A 17,034-nucleotide genomic window follows, 5' to 3' on the forward strand; every position below is an offset into this window, starting at 1 on the left:
TAGAGGAGACCTCATTGTGAGAAACGAATACTAAATACCAGATTGAGTGAAGTGCAGGCAAAGTACTGCTTCACCTTGGATATGGAATAGGGAGGAAGAAAACGGGCAGGTTTTGCAGCTTCGACAATTGCATGTGAGGGTGCTGCGAGACTGTAGAGATATGTTTGGAGTGGAGGAGATGTGGACCAAGGTGTCCCAGAGGGAACGGTCTATGCGGAATGCTGACAAGGGAAGGGAGAGGAATGTGTATCTGGTGGTGGTGGCATCACACAGGTGGTGGAAATGGCAGCTCATAGTCCTTTGGATGTGGATGCTGGTGGGATGGTAAGTAAGGACAGGGAGAGCCTATTGCTGCTGTGGGAGGGAAGGGAAGGGAAGGGGTGAGGGCAGAAGGGTGGAGATGGGATGGACACAGCCAAAGGTCCTGTCAATCACATTGCTGGGGAATTCTCCATTCAGGAAACATTTGGAGATTTGAGATGTTCAGACAGATGTGGCAGAGAAGTTGGGAGAATGGAATGGAATCCTTATAGGAAACAGAGTGTGAGGATGTGTAGTCAAGGTAACTGTGAGAGTCAGGGCAAGGGGGGTGGGGTTGTACTGAACATTGGTGACCAGCCTATCCCCAGAAATGGAAACAGATGTTGATGTGGGGAAGGGATTTCCCATTTGGCCACATATTTGACCTGTAGAAAGTGAGGGGAATTAAAAAGTTGTCATCCAAAGTGAGGATGAGCTCAACCAGACAGAGGAGGGTGGAGATGGTTAACAGTTCAGGCCTTCTCTCCAGGAAGAAGCAGAGAGCCCAGAGACCCCTGATGGGAGAACGGACAGACTGCATATCCATGGTAATGAGTAGGCAGCTGGACCCCACAATCTGCAAATTTTGCAAAGACGTACAGGTTAGGTGGATTGGCTAAATGTCAATCCTCCTGCTCCTTAGATGCTGCCTGACCTGCTGTGCTTTTCCAGCACCTCACTCTTGACTATGTTAAATTGCCCAATCCATGACCAGTCTGTCCAACTTGCATATGTTTGGACTGTGGGAAGAAACTGGAGCACCTAGAAGAAACCCATGCAGACACAGGGAGAACATGCAAACACCACACAGATAGTCACTTGAGGCTGGAATATAACTCAGGCCCCTGATGCTGTTAGGCAGCAGTGGTAACCACTGTGCCACTGTACTGCCAGTGTTTAATCACTCCAAGGGGACGAGGAGCAGTGAGTGTGCATCTTATGCTGGTCTTGCTTCATTTAGAATCCCATTTAATTACATTACTTATGATGATAAAATCTCTACGTTCATTCTTTCTCCCGATTCCCTGTTCATTAGAAATGAAAATCAGTTACTTTGGGAAAACTGGCTCAGCCAGATAAGTTTAGCCCTGAAACTTCATTTTCAGCCGAATGAAAAGGCTTAAACATGAAAAAACTAACTTGGACACAGACACAACCAGACCAACCTTTAATGTGTAAAGCACATCCATCCTACAATGTCGTTTGCAAAAAAAACATAAAACCAGTGATTGATATGATTGAACAGCGTCAGAGTATTCCCATCTAGAGGAGCAGGAAGTGGCCTCAGCTTGCTTCAGTTAGACCACTACAATTGGGAACGAGAAATAGGAACAGACTATTCAGCCCTTAAAGCTTGTTCCACCAGCACAGCTGACCTACAAGCTCATTTGCTCCATATCCCTTCAACCACAGCCTTCCCTCGGACTGGAACTTTTTTTTTATTTAGAGGAAACTTTGCACAGGACTTGATTATCAGAGAATCTATTCCAAGATCTTCAAAGATTACCGTTACTAGTGACAAACCGCTGAGGTACCAAGACAAATTTTGGGGTGGGGGTGTGGGCAAGGAGTGAAATGAAAAAATTTCACCCCCAATCCACACTGAACGATTGAAAAAATGGGATATTTTACTCTAAGTATTTATTGAGCAGGAACATGATATTAATGTTGGAAAGAAGAATGGTGGTGATAGAAGTGAGGTATGCAGGGAGGTACAGACTGGAGCTAGAACAGAGAATCACACAGTTGTAGGACAATCAATCAATGGGACAAGTGAATAGTTTCCTTCCCTGCTACAATTTCCAGCATTAACAGGCAAAGCCAGCAGTTCACAGTATCAAAAAGAAAAAAAAGAAAAAGTGGGACAGAGTGATGAAATATTATCCCACAGGCACCAGGCAAAGTTCCAGAATGGCTGTTTAAAAATGGAAATTGGCAGTTGCTATGTGACCTGTCCAATGCTTTAAATATTGGCCTCACATAGTGGGGCAAGATACGCAGAGTGTCCACGGGGTGTGGGGAGAATACATTCTCAATGGCCTTCCTTGTGGGAAACAAGAACTACAATAGTTCACTGTAAAGAACTGCACTCAATATCTGGCCCAGTGGGTGCAAGAACATAGAAATGGAAGGAAAATAAAATTTTCAAATTTCTATGATTGATAAAGTACTTTCAAACGTTCCCAGGCAGTTCAAATGTATGACTCCACCACTTGATAGAAAACTGAACAAAGGCCATGAGCTTCCCAGGATGCTCAAACAGAGGAACTGGAGTCAACGCCAACTTGAGTAACTTATAGTTTTCTGTGTAACTCTCCTATGATGCAGCATATCTTCATGCCTTTTCAAGCGGAATAGCTTAGCCAGTACTGTGTCTACTACATAGAACAAAACATGTTACGCTTGAGTATGACACTTGGTAGCTGTAAATACTCAAGAAGTTATGTCCCAGCTTACAGTGCCTTAAAGACAAAAAGGGTAAGTCATTTGTTGACACATATGCCTGCTCACTCAATGACTCATTTTCATAGACTGCATTGCAAAAATTTGGTTTTGACAAACACAGTAATCCACAGCATACTGAAAAGAATCATTGTGATTTGATTCATCGCCCGAATAAATAACAACCTCACAGGAGAGGGAGGAGGACTTCAGTTTAAAATATCTCCCAGCCAAGGGGGAAGGAGCATCTCTGTACAAGCCCCATGTCACTAAGATGCAAGACTTCTGGAGAGAAAAAAAAATCAAATCAACATCCGGCTAGTAGAGGAAACTAACAGAAAAGATGAAAAACTGAGCATCGTCATCTTTGAGGAACAAATTGCTACATTACAGAATGAATATGTAAGTGTTCATTCTCCTTTCTTCTCCTGTTCATATAATTAGACTTGATCAAACTGATTCCAATCAGTTTGAGTATTACTAATGGTTCAGCAAAATTAACATGAGTCAGTGATTTGAATATTCAAAAAAGAATCCTCATGATAATGAGTTTGTTACCAGAATCCCAGTTCAGACAACAAACTTGCACATTTGGGTTTCAAATAGTTCTTTAAATAAAATAAGGTTGAGAAAGACTGTCAGATCATCTATTGGTAAAGACTCAGGAATGGCTTCCATTGCGGCTTCCTGTGTTCCTCCATGTGGTTCCCACTGCCCTACACACCAGTCCATTCCATGTGCTGATTACTGCTTTAGCACAACTTCCTGAAATTACTTGGTCCAACTGGGCACACTAAAAAGACTGAAACACTTCAGAATTTTTGAGGGTCATCCTTAAACTGACAGATGTGCCTCAGGACAAACACTCTGCGCAATTAGACAGCAACACAAAGTACAGACGAAGAGCACTTGGTATTTTTGAAGAGGCAGTGTTCTTGTTGAAATCCTCAGAAGATATTTCATGTTATTGATTACAACACGTGCTTGTTCACTGCCAAACCAAACTGAAGAAATGTTAAAAACTGCAAGTTCCAGTGTTTGAAATCGTCCAAGTTGATGCTCACAGCCAACACTTGCATTGCTGTACCCAAAACTTGCTATATTGAAAGGAACATTAAAAAACCATCTCCATTTCAAGAATGATACAGGCCCAAGCGAACCTGTTCAATAGTAAGGTCCCATCTTATCATAACCAGCGTAACTGGGCCATTCAGGAAATAGGCCATAGGAGCACCGGAGTCCACCATAATGGTCAAACTCAATACCATATCCCGGCATGTGGTCAGATTCAGTCAATACATTATCGAGTGGCTGATTTGTTTTGCAAGATTCTGGACCATGTTTCAGCTCCGATCGGATCAACCTATAGTTCTGCCCTTTGTTACTATCCCAATAGGTCTTCCCACCACTTTCATAACAGATGGCAAACTCTATCCTTTCATGTGGAACGATGTACTCTGGTAAACGGATCTCAAATGAAAAAGTGTCTTTATCTGAGCCCCCATAAGAGTCTTGGACATAGCAGCAGGCATGGTCTTGTAAGGTTTTCCATGTATCAAAAGTTATTCTCACCTTCAAGGACTTTTCAAATGCAATGTTTTTCACTTTGACTGTCCCCATAATTGCATTATCTTGCAACATGCAGTTTTCAAGGCAGACAAAGTCAGTTTCTAGACGGTTCTTGAAATCTAAGTAATCTGATGAGGGCTGTGAAAAATCTAAGAGCAGGCTATCTTTGTCTGTGGTCTTCAGGCCTACCAAACTGCTGATCAGATCATCGACGTTAAAGGAAAAATTTAGGTCATTCAAATCGAAGAATTTAACCGTAGTCAAGGGCAAGCCCTTTGTGTCTGCAAAAGAGACGCGTTTCTGCTCCTTGATTTTGTGCTTATTTTCTGGTGTATCTTCACTGATGTGGAGGTGGATGCATGGCCGTAGCGGCTGGGTTATTTTCAATGCTCTTTTTGTGGTATAGCTTGCTTGCTTGAATGGAGGAGGGAGATATAGCTGCATAGCTATGTCAATTGGCAATGCAGATCTAGGAGACAAGATCTCAAGCATACTATAGGGAAACAAGAAAAAAAAATTAGCTGCTGCCCTAGTGAAACAATTCAGTCAATTTGCAAGAGATTTGGAGATGGAACCACAGCAAACATTTACTACCACAAAGCCTAATTGCTGTGATTTCTCTACTTCACAGCATTTAATACACTTGTACTGCACAATTAATACAGACAAAAAGTGCAAGTCACTTTACAGACAGAAAATGTATCACCAAGTCATAAACATTGACGGTTCAAGAGGTGATCAAATATGGGATGGAAAATGTAAACTTCAGAAAATCTTTAGGTGACAATGGTCAACAGGGAAAGGACAAATTTCAAAACAATAGGACGAGGGTGGATGAAGACTCCAATATCAATAATGAAATGTGGGGGGGGGGGGGTGAAGGCTCCAATATCAATAATGAAATGTGGGGGGGGGGGGGGGAAACTATCAAAATACATTACAGAATGCATAATAGAAAGCAATGAGCACCAATATATTAAAACACAAACAACAGTTGTGCTAATTAGTGTTATTACAACTTTAAAGTTCTGTTATGACACAGTAAATCCTCCTGCTTATTTTAACCCAGCAACACAGAAAAGATTTATCCCAGGCAGTAATCTGTGAAAATTCGATAGGCCAAGAACTAGTTAAAGTAAAAGTAACAACTTTATCTCTTAAAGTATAACAGAATAATTAACTAACAACTATTTACAACACCTTCCTCCAACCTATCTTTTACTTTCCCTTTCTACAATACTAGTCTGATAAAAATCCCAATTAAGATTTACAAAACAAAACTTCTCATCTCAAAACCAGGCAGCTTTCTGTTCTTCTCTGTATTCCTGTCTTCTTCTTCTTGGGAATTCTTCATAGGTTACTGATCGATAAAGGTACTTTTAAAAGAGCTATTCTCTAGGTAGTTTGCAGATGCTGGCTTGGCAGTTCTCTTCCTGGCTGTTCAATTTTCCCTGGTCTTATACACCCCGAAGCTTCGAATTGTGTTAGTGACTTTTAAGATTGTCAATAAATTCAATTCAAACTTAATTGGAGTTTGGTTTTTTTGGGGTATAATTTAAACTGATTAGCCTAATTCAAATCTGCTTTTGTCTCCAGTTGTTCGACCAGCAGGTTCACTGATTCCATTTTACCCACACATTTCTTCCTCAAAGAATTCCAATAGGTTGGGCAAACACAATTTCCACTTCATAAAATCATGTTGATCTTGCCCAACTATCTTGAACATTTCCAAGTGCCTGGATTTAGATTTTTTAAAAATATTGGTATCTAACATCTTCCCTACAACAGATGTTAAATTAGCTGGCCAGCAGTTTCCTGTTTCCCGTCTTCCTCCCATTTTGAATAAAGGAGTTACATTTTCTACTTTCTAATTGAATTGAGTGGTTATTGAATTGGGGGTGGGGGGGGGGGGGGGGTGAGAAAATTAAAAGCAACGTATCTATGATGAAACCCATCAGGCATTTGTTAGCCTGCAGTACCACTTTGGATTCTGGAGTTCCTCCCTCCCTCCCACTTCCTGATTTATCACTGCTGCAGGAATGTTATTTGGATTCTCTGTAGTGAAGAATGATGCAAAACGCCTGTTCAGTTCATCTGCCATTGCCTTATTTCCCATTATTAATCCTCCTCACTCACTCCCTGTAGGGCCAATTCTCACTTTGTTAACTCTTCCTTTTTAAAAACTCTTAGTATCTACTTGTACATTTCTGAAGAGCTTCCTCTCAATCAAATTCTCCCTTTTTTTAATCCCACATATTCTGTCCAATATTCTGACCTGTCACCTGTCTTTGCACAAACATATGCTTTAACTTTATGTTGGCTACTAAATGTATAATCTTTCTAGTGTATCAATGAGGATGGGATTGTCCCTCAGAATTTTGCTTACTGATTGAAATGTATCTGTGGTAAATATTCCGAGGCATTCCCTTGCAATATTTGTCCTCCATCACTCCATTGTTGGTGGTCACACCTTCAGTTTTAAGGTCTGGAATACCTTTCCAAAATCACTCTGCTTCCCTGCCTCCTTCAAAATGTTAAAAATCACACAACACCAGGTTAGAGTCCAACAGGTTTAATTGGAAGCACTAGCTTTCAGAGTGCTTCACCAGTCCAACACCAGCATCTCCAAATCATGACTTCCTTCAAGATGTTCTTTCAACCAAGCAGTTTGCCAGTTTTCTAAATAGCTCACATCGCTCAGTGCCCATCTTTTGTCCCTTAAAACATTCAAAAGCATTTTCGGTGTTAAAGTCACTTACAAATGTAAATTGTTGTGTTCTGTAGCCCTTAAACCAGCTGTGTTCCTTCGGCATATTTTGACAAGCCAATTAGTAATCCAAATGATTGCATTCCCCAGACCCCCCACCTATCCGCTGGAATAGACCTGATACTCTCAGCCGTATCTAAAAGCAAACAGCATAATGGATCCACACGACCTTGAAATGAATGCACTAATGGTCAATTTGTGATATTAACAGTGTATTTTTTATGGATTTCAGCAGTCATGGATGAATGGTGCTACATCTTCACAGCAATAGTTTTCTGCCACCTACTTTATGAGGCAACTTTATCTGCATGTATTGCACTCATGTAACGACAGAAAGAATATTAATTTCTGGAAATTACATGCACATTTTGAAGCCTACCATCCCCCCCAGCAAACAGGAAAGCTGGGCAGTTAGCCGAATGCAAACAAGAACTCACTTTAAACTGCTGTTATCCGCTGGGCCACTGAAACTGCAAGGAGGTCAGAAACGTATAAATCCACAAAGCCTCCCTTCATCAGAAGATTCCTTCCTGCCCCCTCTGACATCTCCTGAGATTTTGTTAAAGCTGCATTTAAAAAAAAATGTCTATCTTTGCAGGACGAACAGTTTTTAAAGTAACCACCTGAACTCATGAACAGATTAGTGTTGGTTTAAAAAATATTTGCATCAAACTCAGTTATTACCTTCGACATAGTTTTAAAAAAAAAACAAACAAACAGCAAGCTTCTATAGTTTAAATCAGTAGCAAACCAGCTTAGTCACCACAAAAAGTCAAGTCAAAAATATGAAAATTAACCCATCCACTGACAAATGTTCCTTATTCACATTCCTAGTATCTATTTATTTTACAGTCTGGATTTCCAATCCCAAATGACTTCTTGATCCCACTTGATTTATTGCAAGTTTTCTTTTATCACCTGGGTTTACCAGCTTGGTGGTTTGAAAAAATCCAATTGCTAGTTTAATCAGTAAAACCATAAAACTGCAGGACTGTTGTGAAATTCCAATTGGTCCTGTAATGCCTGTTGTTGGGGAGGAATCCTGCCAATACACCCCATTACTCCAGTGACACAATAACATGGCTGAATCTTACTGCCAGCCTGAAACAAGCAACTCAAATGGTGCCAAATCATTTTCACTGTAACTCAGGATGGGTTATAAACCTCAACCTCCCAAGAATGAAGGAAGGATAAACAAGCGAAATTGAGCATTGAAAGGAGACCTTACCGCACACCACAGGAACTCAAATCTTTCCAGCATTTCAGTGTTGTGAAGCAGACTATCCACTACATTTAATTAATTTTTAAACGAAAACAAAACTTCCATTTGTAAAGTGCTTTTCTCTACCTCAAGATAATGGAGTTAACTCATGTCCTTCTTCAAAAAAAAGAAGTGGTCTGGGATTTTTTTATATCCACCCGAGATGTAGCCGAAGTCTTGGTTTGATGCCTCACGAAGATGCTATCTGTGACAGTGCTGCACTTTCTTGTACTACTTTGGGAAAGGTCAGCCATGGTTACAGTCTCTGAAGTGGAGCCTCCAACACAGAGGTCAGACAAAGCACTGATATAAAGGTTGTTTTTTATTAGATAAATGAGGATCAAAATGTACAATAACCCCATAATGGAATGGAGAAGGTGAAACTATTTTAATGTGCCACATTCCACAGTGTCAAGTAGATATTTTAAAAATATTACTCTCTGAATGACCTTCTATGTTTAAATATAAAAAGGAAATTTTTCAGCAGAAAAAGTGATACACTAGCTTACTTAACAATATACTACAATCATTATTCAACAACATATTTCTAAGATGCTAAAGATAGTGGAAAATCAGTGAATTATAATCTTGATTCCATTTTTACACTGTTTACACTTAGTCAGAATCATTAGGGCACAGAAGGAGTCTATTCAGTCCAGGATTTTCGCGGCCTCCTAAGGTTCCCAGAATCACAGATGCCAGTCTTCAACCAATGCAATTCACTCCACATGATATCAATAATTGGCTGTGGACACTGGGTATTGCAATGGTTACATGGCCCAACAGTATTCTGGTGATAGTACTGAAGACTTCTGCTAGAATTTGCTGCTCCCCTAGCCAAGCTGTTCCAGTATTGTTACAACAGTGACATCTACCCGACAATGTGGAAAATTGACCAGGTATGTCCTGTCCACAAAAAGCAGGGCAAATCCAACCCATTCAATTATCCCTCTATGGGTCTACTTTTGAAGTAGCAGAAGAGGTCATCAACAGTGCTATCAAATGGCACTTGCAAAGGAATACACTGCTCCCTGATGCTCAGTTTGGATTTCCCCAGGGATAACTGACTCTTGATCTCATTACAGCCTTGGTTCAAATATGGACAAAAGAGCTGAACTCAAGAGGTAGAGTTAAAGCATCAGGAAGTGCAATGAAAATTGGAGTCAATGGGTTATCAGGGGAAAGCTCTCTATTGGTCAGAGTTATGCCGAACACAAAAGGAAAATGGTTGCGGTTGTTGGAGGCCAATCATCTCAGACATCACTGCAGGATTGCCCTAGGCCCTACCATATTCAGCTACATCAATGACATTCCTTCCATCACCCCATCAGAATAGAGAATATTCACCCTGTCAGAGTACGGATGAGCGCACAATGTTCAGCGCCATTTGTGACACTAAGCAGTTCTTGTCCAAATGCAGCAAGATGTAGACAATATCCAGGTTTGGGCTGACAGGTGGCAGATAACATTTGCCCTACACAAGGATTATCTGCAACAAAAGAATCTAACTATTAATCCATGACATTCATAGACTCAGTTGTAGAGATGGACAGCATGGAAACAGACCTTGTGTCTACAACTTGTTCGTGGCAACCAGGTATCCTCAATAAATCAAGTCCGATTTGCCAACACTCGGCCCATACCCCTCCAAACCCTTACTATTCATATACCCATCCAGATGCCTTTTAAATGTTGCAATTGTACCAGCCTCCACCACTTCCTCTGGCAGCTCATTCCATACACACACCACTCTGTGAAAATGTTGCCCCAAGATCCCTTTTAAATCTTTCCCCTCATACCTAAACCTACACCCTCTAGTTTAGGACTCTCCCATTCTGGGGATAAAGACCTTGTCTATTCACCCTATCCAGTCCCCTCATGATTTTGTAAATCTCTAGACGGTCACCCCTCTGTTTCCGATGCTCTCCAGAAAATAGCTCCAGCCTATTCAGCCTCTCCCTTTAGCTCCAATCCTTGCAAAATCCTTGTAAATCTTTTCTGAACCCTTTCAAGTTTCACAACATTCTTCCTATGGCAGGGAGACCAGAAGTGCATGCAGTATTCCAAAAATTGTCTAACCAATGTACTGTACAGCCACAACATGACTTCCCAACTCTTGTACTCCATGCACTGACCAATACCTTCTTTGCTGTTCTGTCTGGCATTACTAACGACTATCAACATCCAGAGGGATTATCACTGTTCAGAAACTGAACTGGAGTAGCTATATACAAATTTTGACTACAAGAGCAGGTCCGAGGTAAGGCACTGCAGCTGCTAACTCACCTCCTGTCTCCCCTGTGCCTGTTTATTATCTACAAGGCATGAGTCAGGATTACTCTTCACTTGCCTGGATATGCGCAGTGTCAATAGTACTCAAGACACCAGTATTGCTTGATTGCAACTTGCTTGAATGGCACCACTTTCAACATTCACTCCCTTCACCACCAATGCAGTGGTAGTAGTGTGAACCATTGACAAGATACACTGTAGTAATTTGCCAAAGCTCCTCCTACAGTACCTTCCAAACCTACAACCTCAAGCACCAAAAAAGACAAGAGCAATAGATGCAAAGAAGCATCATCATGTACAATCTCCAAGTCCCACACTAAATGTGGAATTATATTGCCAATCCCTCACTGGATCACAACCTCTTCCTAAAAGCACGCTGAGGGCAGCAGCTAAGTAGGCAGCTCACCACCACCGCTTTCTCCAGGGCGACTGACAACAGAGGAACCCGATTATCTGCATATTGGATTGTCCGATAAGATCGCAAGGTCCTGATGCTCAGCTAAACTATGTTATCCAGCATTCAATTATCTAGAATTTGATTAACTGAATGAAATACTACCCACCCGCATCCTTTGGGTAATCGAGGTTCCTCTGTAAATGTTGATCTAGCCAGCAATGCCCACATATTATGAATGAAGAAAAAGAAACTTACTTGTGACAGAATCCATTCTCACTGCCCCTGCCTCAGCCCACCTTCTACTGTACCTCTCTTCCACACTTTAGGATCTCCTTCAGATGCTCTGGCGTCATCTCTGTGATCACTGACCTATCTGGACTCCACCAACCCCTTGAACTTAAAACCTTCATCTTCATGGTCAAAATCCTCAATCTCGTCTCTATTCACCTACAACCCACCGGACAATGTCTTCTTCTGAGTCTTGGCCAATTGTACATCCATCTCATCTCAAATCATTGGTCACTCAGCTGTCCAAAATGAAATGCCCTCCATAAACCTGACCCTTAAAGCTCACTTTGGCTAACCTTTGGATCACATGCCCTCACGTCTTCTCCTTTGGCTCTATGTCAGTTTGCATCAAAGCACCTTGGGACATGTATGCCATATAAACAAGGCTCCCTGTTGTGGATGACTAATTCAAATTTCAATCTACAAAGGCCAGCCATCCTCTGAATTACACAGCAATGGGCACAAGGGGTTGGTTCCTTTTTACATGGGCTTGGGGATTCACTTGATAACCCTGACTCCTGGAGATTGGAATGGATTGGCAAACCAACATCAGCAAAAACTTCCAAAGAAAGAAAAAAATGTCAGGCTGAATCATCAGTAAACCGCACAGCCATAGCACACATGACACGGCATGACCTACATAGTGTTCCCCTTGTCTACTGCAGTGCAATCAACGCATCCCTTACACATCAGCTCCATAAAAATCATGTTGTGGCTGCTCAAGTTTAGCTGGTCAACTAGATTTTTCTGCCAATATTATTTTAGATCTTCCAAACATCTTTGCTTTAACATTTTGATATAAATCAAAATGCCGTTGTAGCCCTAAAAAAAAACAGTTTGGCTATTGAGCCTATTCAAAGGTGTTGTTACACACCTCTGGAGTAGGAGGGACTTGAACCTGGCATCTCGGTACATAGGTAGGGACACAAAGTTACAAGGAATAGTGTATAGCATGGGGCATTTTTTTAAACCACTGCATGCCCTGATATTTGTGAATACATGTCCTGCTGTGAAAAGGCACCTCTTTCATTGCTCTCCTCACTTTGGTGACTGCTAGTCATTGTTTGAAAGGTGTCCGAAATTCAAAGCTGCATTCTTGGGGATGCAAGCTGACACACGCTGGAGTTTTTAAACAAATAAAAATGCCACTATCCATCTGTAGCCATCTGAAGTCAGTCCTTGTGATGAAGATGCTCCATCTTCAACACAAGGACTTATTTTCACACTGATTTAATGTTTTCTGAATGGTTGGCAATTACAGTGTATGACCTGCAGACTCTACTATACGCAGGGATAAGGGGGGGCTTCTCAGGGTTGGGCAGCTGAGTCGTATGGAGAATTATGTTCCCTCTCAGATGTGATATCACACGTGTTCTTGAAATCTCTTGATGTGCCCGGTGCCATTTCAAAGAGAGCCTTCTTCATTTCAACTGATCACAAAGCAGGAACTTCCATCATTGGGTATGTCTGACCACTTCAGTAATCCTTTGAAGACTTCCCGAATACATTTTCACCATCTTCCCAGGAGTACGTCACCACAAACGAATTCCTAATAGAGCATTTGCTGCTTGAGTGGAGTTTCAGGAATAAAACAACATGTCCTTCCCAGCAGAGGTAATATTGAATGCTTAATGTCTTGATGCAGACATGTTGCTTTGGGAGAAGCATTGTTTTTGCAATGTTGCTTCTTACCCCAATGAAGGAAATAGTCTAGAGAAGATGCTGCCTGGAATGGAGGGCTTGCCTTATGAAGAAAGGTTGAATAAACTCAGACTTTTCTCTCTGGAGAGAAGGAGGAAGAGAGGAGACCTGATCGAGGTGTACAAAATAATGAGAGGAATAGATAGAGTCAATAGCCAGACACTTTTCCCCAGGGCAGGATTGACTGGTACAAGAAATCATAGTTTGAAGATATTAGGAGGAAGGTATAAAGGAGACATCAGAGGTAGGTTCTTTATGCGGAGAGTTGTGAATGTGTGGAATGCGTTGCCAGTTGAGGTGGTGGAAGCAGAGTCATTGGGGACATTTAAACGACTGCTGGACATGTACCTGTATAGCAGTGAGTTGAAGGGTGCGTAGGTTAAGTTACTATATTTTACATTAGGATTAAATCTCAGCATACCATTGTGGGCCAAAGGGCCTGTTCTGTGCTGTACCTCTACGAAACAGGAAACTGCTCATTGAACACCTTCAATCTAAAATCAAAGCCATTCCAAACCCAACTTCAGAGCTGTTGTGTGTGTGACTCTGCATGTGTGTATGTGTCTCTGCGTGTGTGTGTGTCTGAGTCTGCGGGAACTTACTCATACTGAGCTCTGAGTTCCATGTCACTGGGTGCTCATGCTTTGGAGGAGAAAACAAAAGGGGCTTTCAGAAGACAACCTGGAAAGTGAAGGATTTCTGCAAACTGTCTCCCACAGCAACGCACCTCCCCGCATCAAGTAAGATCACCAGCAAGATCCTGCAAAATGCAGAACACTCTTGTGAAACGGACAATGACGTGGAGCTCAATTTCTGAATTAGTTCATACTCTAGCAGCAACTGCACGCTAACGCTCTGAGGTTGGAGTGGTTGTTGGTACTCGCTTGGAGGTTGAACAGTGGCCTTGTGACCCAATAGATGTGAGATGGGTGCAGCAATACACTTAAGAGGACAACTAAGAGGAATCCTTGGAGGTGCCTGTCCTACCTTCACAGGGTGAGAGCAAGACTCCTCAGATGAAGGGATGATACCTCTGGGAGACCTCGTGAATTCAAGAGCTAGGCATTTAATGATAAAACATGTCAGAAACTGTATTTCCAGATGTGCTCACCTTATTTTTAACAAAATGACTAAAATGACTTCCAAAACACATTATGAACTATTCAATCTCACTTCTTAATTCCAGTCTATTTATTCAAGAGTATTTTACAAAGTTGTTGATTTATAATTTGTTGAGACTCCACAAGTTGTGCTTATCCATCAGATGTGGCTCCTCTCCAACTAGGTTGATGTGTTAAACAAAAGACTTGAAAGCTTCAGTTGTGGTTTAGTAATTACACTCTTCCCTCCAAGTCAACAGGTCATGGGATCAAGTATCTATTCCAGAGAATTATGCGCATAATCAGTGTTTACATTTCAATAGATTACCTCAGCATAGTTACCTCTCAGGTGGATGCAAAAGATCCTACTGCACTACTTCAAGATGTGAAGGAGCCAGAGTTGGACTGGGGTGGACAAAGTTAAAAATCACACAACACCATGTTATAGTCCAACAGGTTTATCTGGAAGCACTAGCTTTCAGAGTGCTGCTCCTTTGCCAGGTAGGTGTCACAGCAACCTAATGAAGGACCAGCGCTCCGAAAGCTAGTACTTCCAGATAAACCTGTTGGGACTATAACCTGGTGTTGTGATTTTTAACTATTTCAAAGAACATGGGAGAATTCCCCTATTTCCTGGTCATTATTTGTACCTAAACCACATCACAGATTATCTCATTGGCTTTACAAGAGGATTTGAGTTCAGAAATCAGTACATTTTATGGCATTCATACAGGGAATTGGGAAGACCACACCTGGAGTGATGTGTCCAGTCTAGCTCTCCCTTCCATATAAAGGATGCATTTGCCAGAAAGGGGGTACACTCAGCTGAAACCTGGGAATGTTAGGACTATTGTATGAGGAGAGATTAATGAATACAGGTACAGGTCTTTTGAACCAGAGTTTAGAGGATGAGATGGGATCTGATTGAAACGTATCGAATCTCAACAGGACTGGACAGACAGACTCTTTTCCCTGTTTGGGAAATCTAGAACCATGAGAGGGAGTGGAGCATTTAGTACTGAGATGCATAAAGAATTCTTCACGAAAAGTATTCACTACCTCAGAAGACTGTGGAGGAGGAGCGAGACAGAGGAGCAGCCATGATTATGTTGAATAGTAGAGCAGGCTCAAAAAGGGCCAAATGGCCTACTCCTAGTTTCTACCTTTCTATGTTTCAATTCACTGCTAACTTGTATGCAACTTGGCTGCCACATTTTCCCCATCACAACTGTGACTACACTTTCATTATCAGTGTATATATAATTGAGATCCTGGGGATGATCACATTATTGGGATTGTATTATAGACCCTCTAATAGTCAGAGGGAAATTGAGAAACAAACTGGTAAGGAGATCTCAGCTATCTGTAGGAATAGTAGGGTAGTTATGGTAGAGGATTTTAACTTTCCAAACAGAGACTGGGACTGCTATAGTGTTAAAGGTTTAGATGGAGAGGAATTTCTTAACTGTGTACAATACAATTTTCTGATTCAGTATGTGGATGTACCTACTTGAGAAGGTGCAAAACTTGACCTACTCTTGGGAAATAAGGCAGGGCAGGTGACTGACGTGTCAGTGGAGGAGCACTTTGGGGCCAGCAACCATAATTCTATTAGTTTTAAAATAGTGATGGAAAAGGATAGACCAGATCTAAAAGTTGAAGTTCTAAACTGGAGAAAGGCCAATTTTGACGGTCTTAGGCAAGAACTTTTGAACGCTGATTGGAGGCAGATGTTCACAGGTAAAGGGACGGCTGGAAAATGGGAAGCCTTCAGAAATGAGATAACATGAATCCAGAGAAAGGATATTCCTGTCAGGGTGAAAGGGAAGACTGGTAGGTATAAGGATTGCTGTATGACTAAAGAAATTGAGGGTTTGGTTAAGAAAACGAAGGAAGCATATGTCAGGTATAGATAGGATAGATCGAGTGAATCCTTAGAAGAGTATAAAGAAAGTAGGAGTATACTTAAGAGGCAAATCAGGAGGGCAAAACGGGGACATGAGATAGCTTTGGCAAATAGAATTAAGGAGAATCCAAAGGGTTTTTACAAATATATTAAGGACAAAAGGGCAACTAGGGAGAGAATAGGGCCCCTCAAAGATCAGCAAGGCGGCCTTTGTGCGGAGCCACACAAAATGGGGGAAGATACTAAATGAATATTTTGCATCAGTATTTACTGTGGAAAAGGGTATGGAAGATATAGAGTGTAGGGAAATAGATGGTGACATATTGCAAAATGTCCAGATTACAGAGGAGGAAGTGCTGGATGTCTTGAAACGGTTAAAGGTGAATAAATCCCCAGGACCTGATCAGGTGTACCCAAGAACTCTGAGGGAAGCTAGAGAAGTGACTGCTGGGCCTCTTGCTGAGATATTTGTATCATCAATAGTCACAGGTGAGGTGCGGGAAGACTGGAGGCTGGCAAACGTGGTGCCACTGTTTAAGAAGGGCGGTAAAGACAAGCCAGGCGGTATAGACCGTTGAGCCTGACCTCGGTGGTGGGCAAGTTGTTGGAGAGAATCCTGAGGGACAGGATGTACATGTATTTGGAAAGGCAAGGACTGATTCGGGATAGTCAACATGGCTTTGTGCGTGGGAAATCATGTCTCACAAACTTGATTGAGTTTTTTGAAGAAGTAACAAAGAAGATTGATGAGGGCAGAGCAGTAGATGTGATCTATATGGACTTCAGTAAGGCGTTCGATAAGGTTCCCTATGGGAGACTGATTAGCAAGGTTGGGTCTCATGGAATGCAGGGAGAACTAGCCATTTGGATACAGAACTGGCTCAAAGATAGAAGACAGAGGGTGGTGGTGGAGGGTTGTTTTTCCAGACTGGAGGCCTGTGACCAGTGGAGTGCCACAAGGATCAGTGCTGGGCCCTCTACTTTTTATCATTTACATAAATGATTTGGATG

At 41.7% G+C, this 17,034-nt stretch overlaps 1 protein-coding gene across 11 annotated transcripts in view; it reads right to left on the reverse strand.

Annotated features, from left to right (window-relative positions):
• Positions 1–1,453: 1,453 nt before the first annotated feature.
• ppp1r3b (protein phosphatase 1, regulatory subunit 3B) overlaps positions 1,454–17,034 on the reverse strand; it is a 33,615-nt gene continuing 18,034 nt past the window's right edge. For 5 of the 11 annotated variants that reach the window (XM_043720032.1, XM_043720088.1, XM_043720114.1 and 2 more), the window contains one exon: positions 1,454–4,804. In XM_043720032.1, the coding sequence (XP_043575967.1) occupies positions 3,907–4,804 (898 nt within the window). In that variant the 3' untranslated portion in view covers positions 1,454–3,906. Of the gene's footprint in view, positions 4,805–6,697; positions 7,440–7,515; positions 7,645–9,686; positions 9,925–14,004; positions 14,076–14,459; positions 14,543–15,176; positions 15,423–17,034 lie in introns of those variants that run through there. The other 6 variants (XM_043720071.1, XM_043720061.1, XM_043720105.1 and 3 more) reach the window with 6 other exon arrangements.

The sequence above is a fragment of the Chiloscyllium plagiosum genome, chromosome 2 (assembly GCF_004010195.1).
Source record: "Chiloscyllium plagiosum isolate BGI_BamShark_2017 chromosome 2, ASM401019v2, whole genome shotgun sequence".
Taxonomy (NCBI): domain Eukaryota; kingdom Metazoa; phylum Chordata; class Chondrichthyes; order Orectolobiformes; family Hemiscylliidae; genus Chiloscyllium; species Chiloscyllium plagiosum.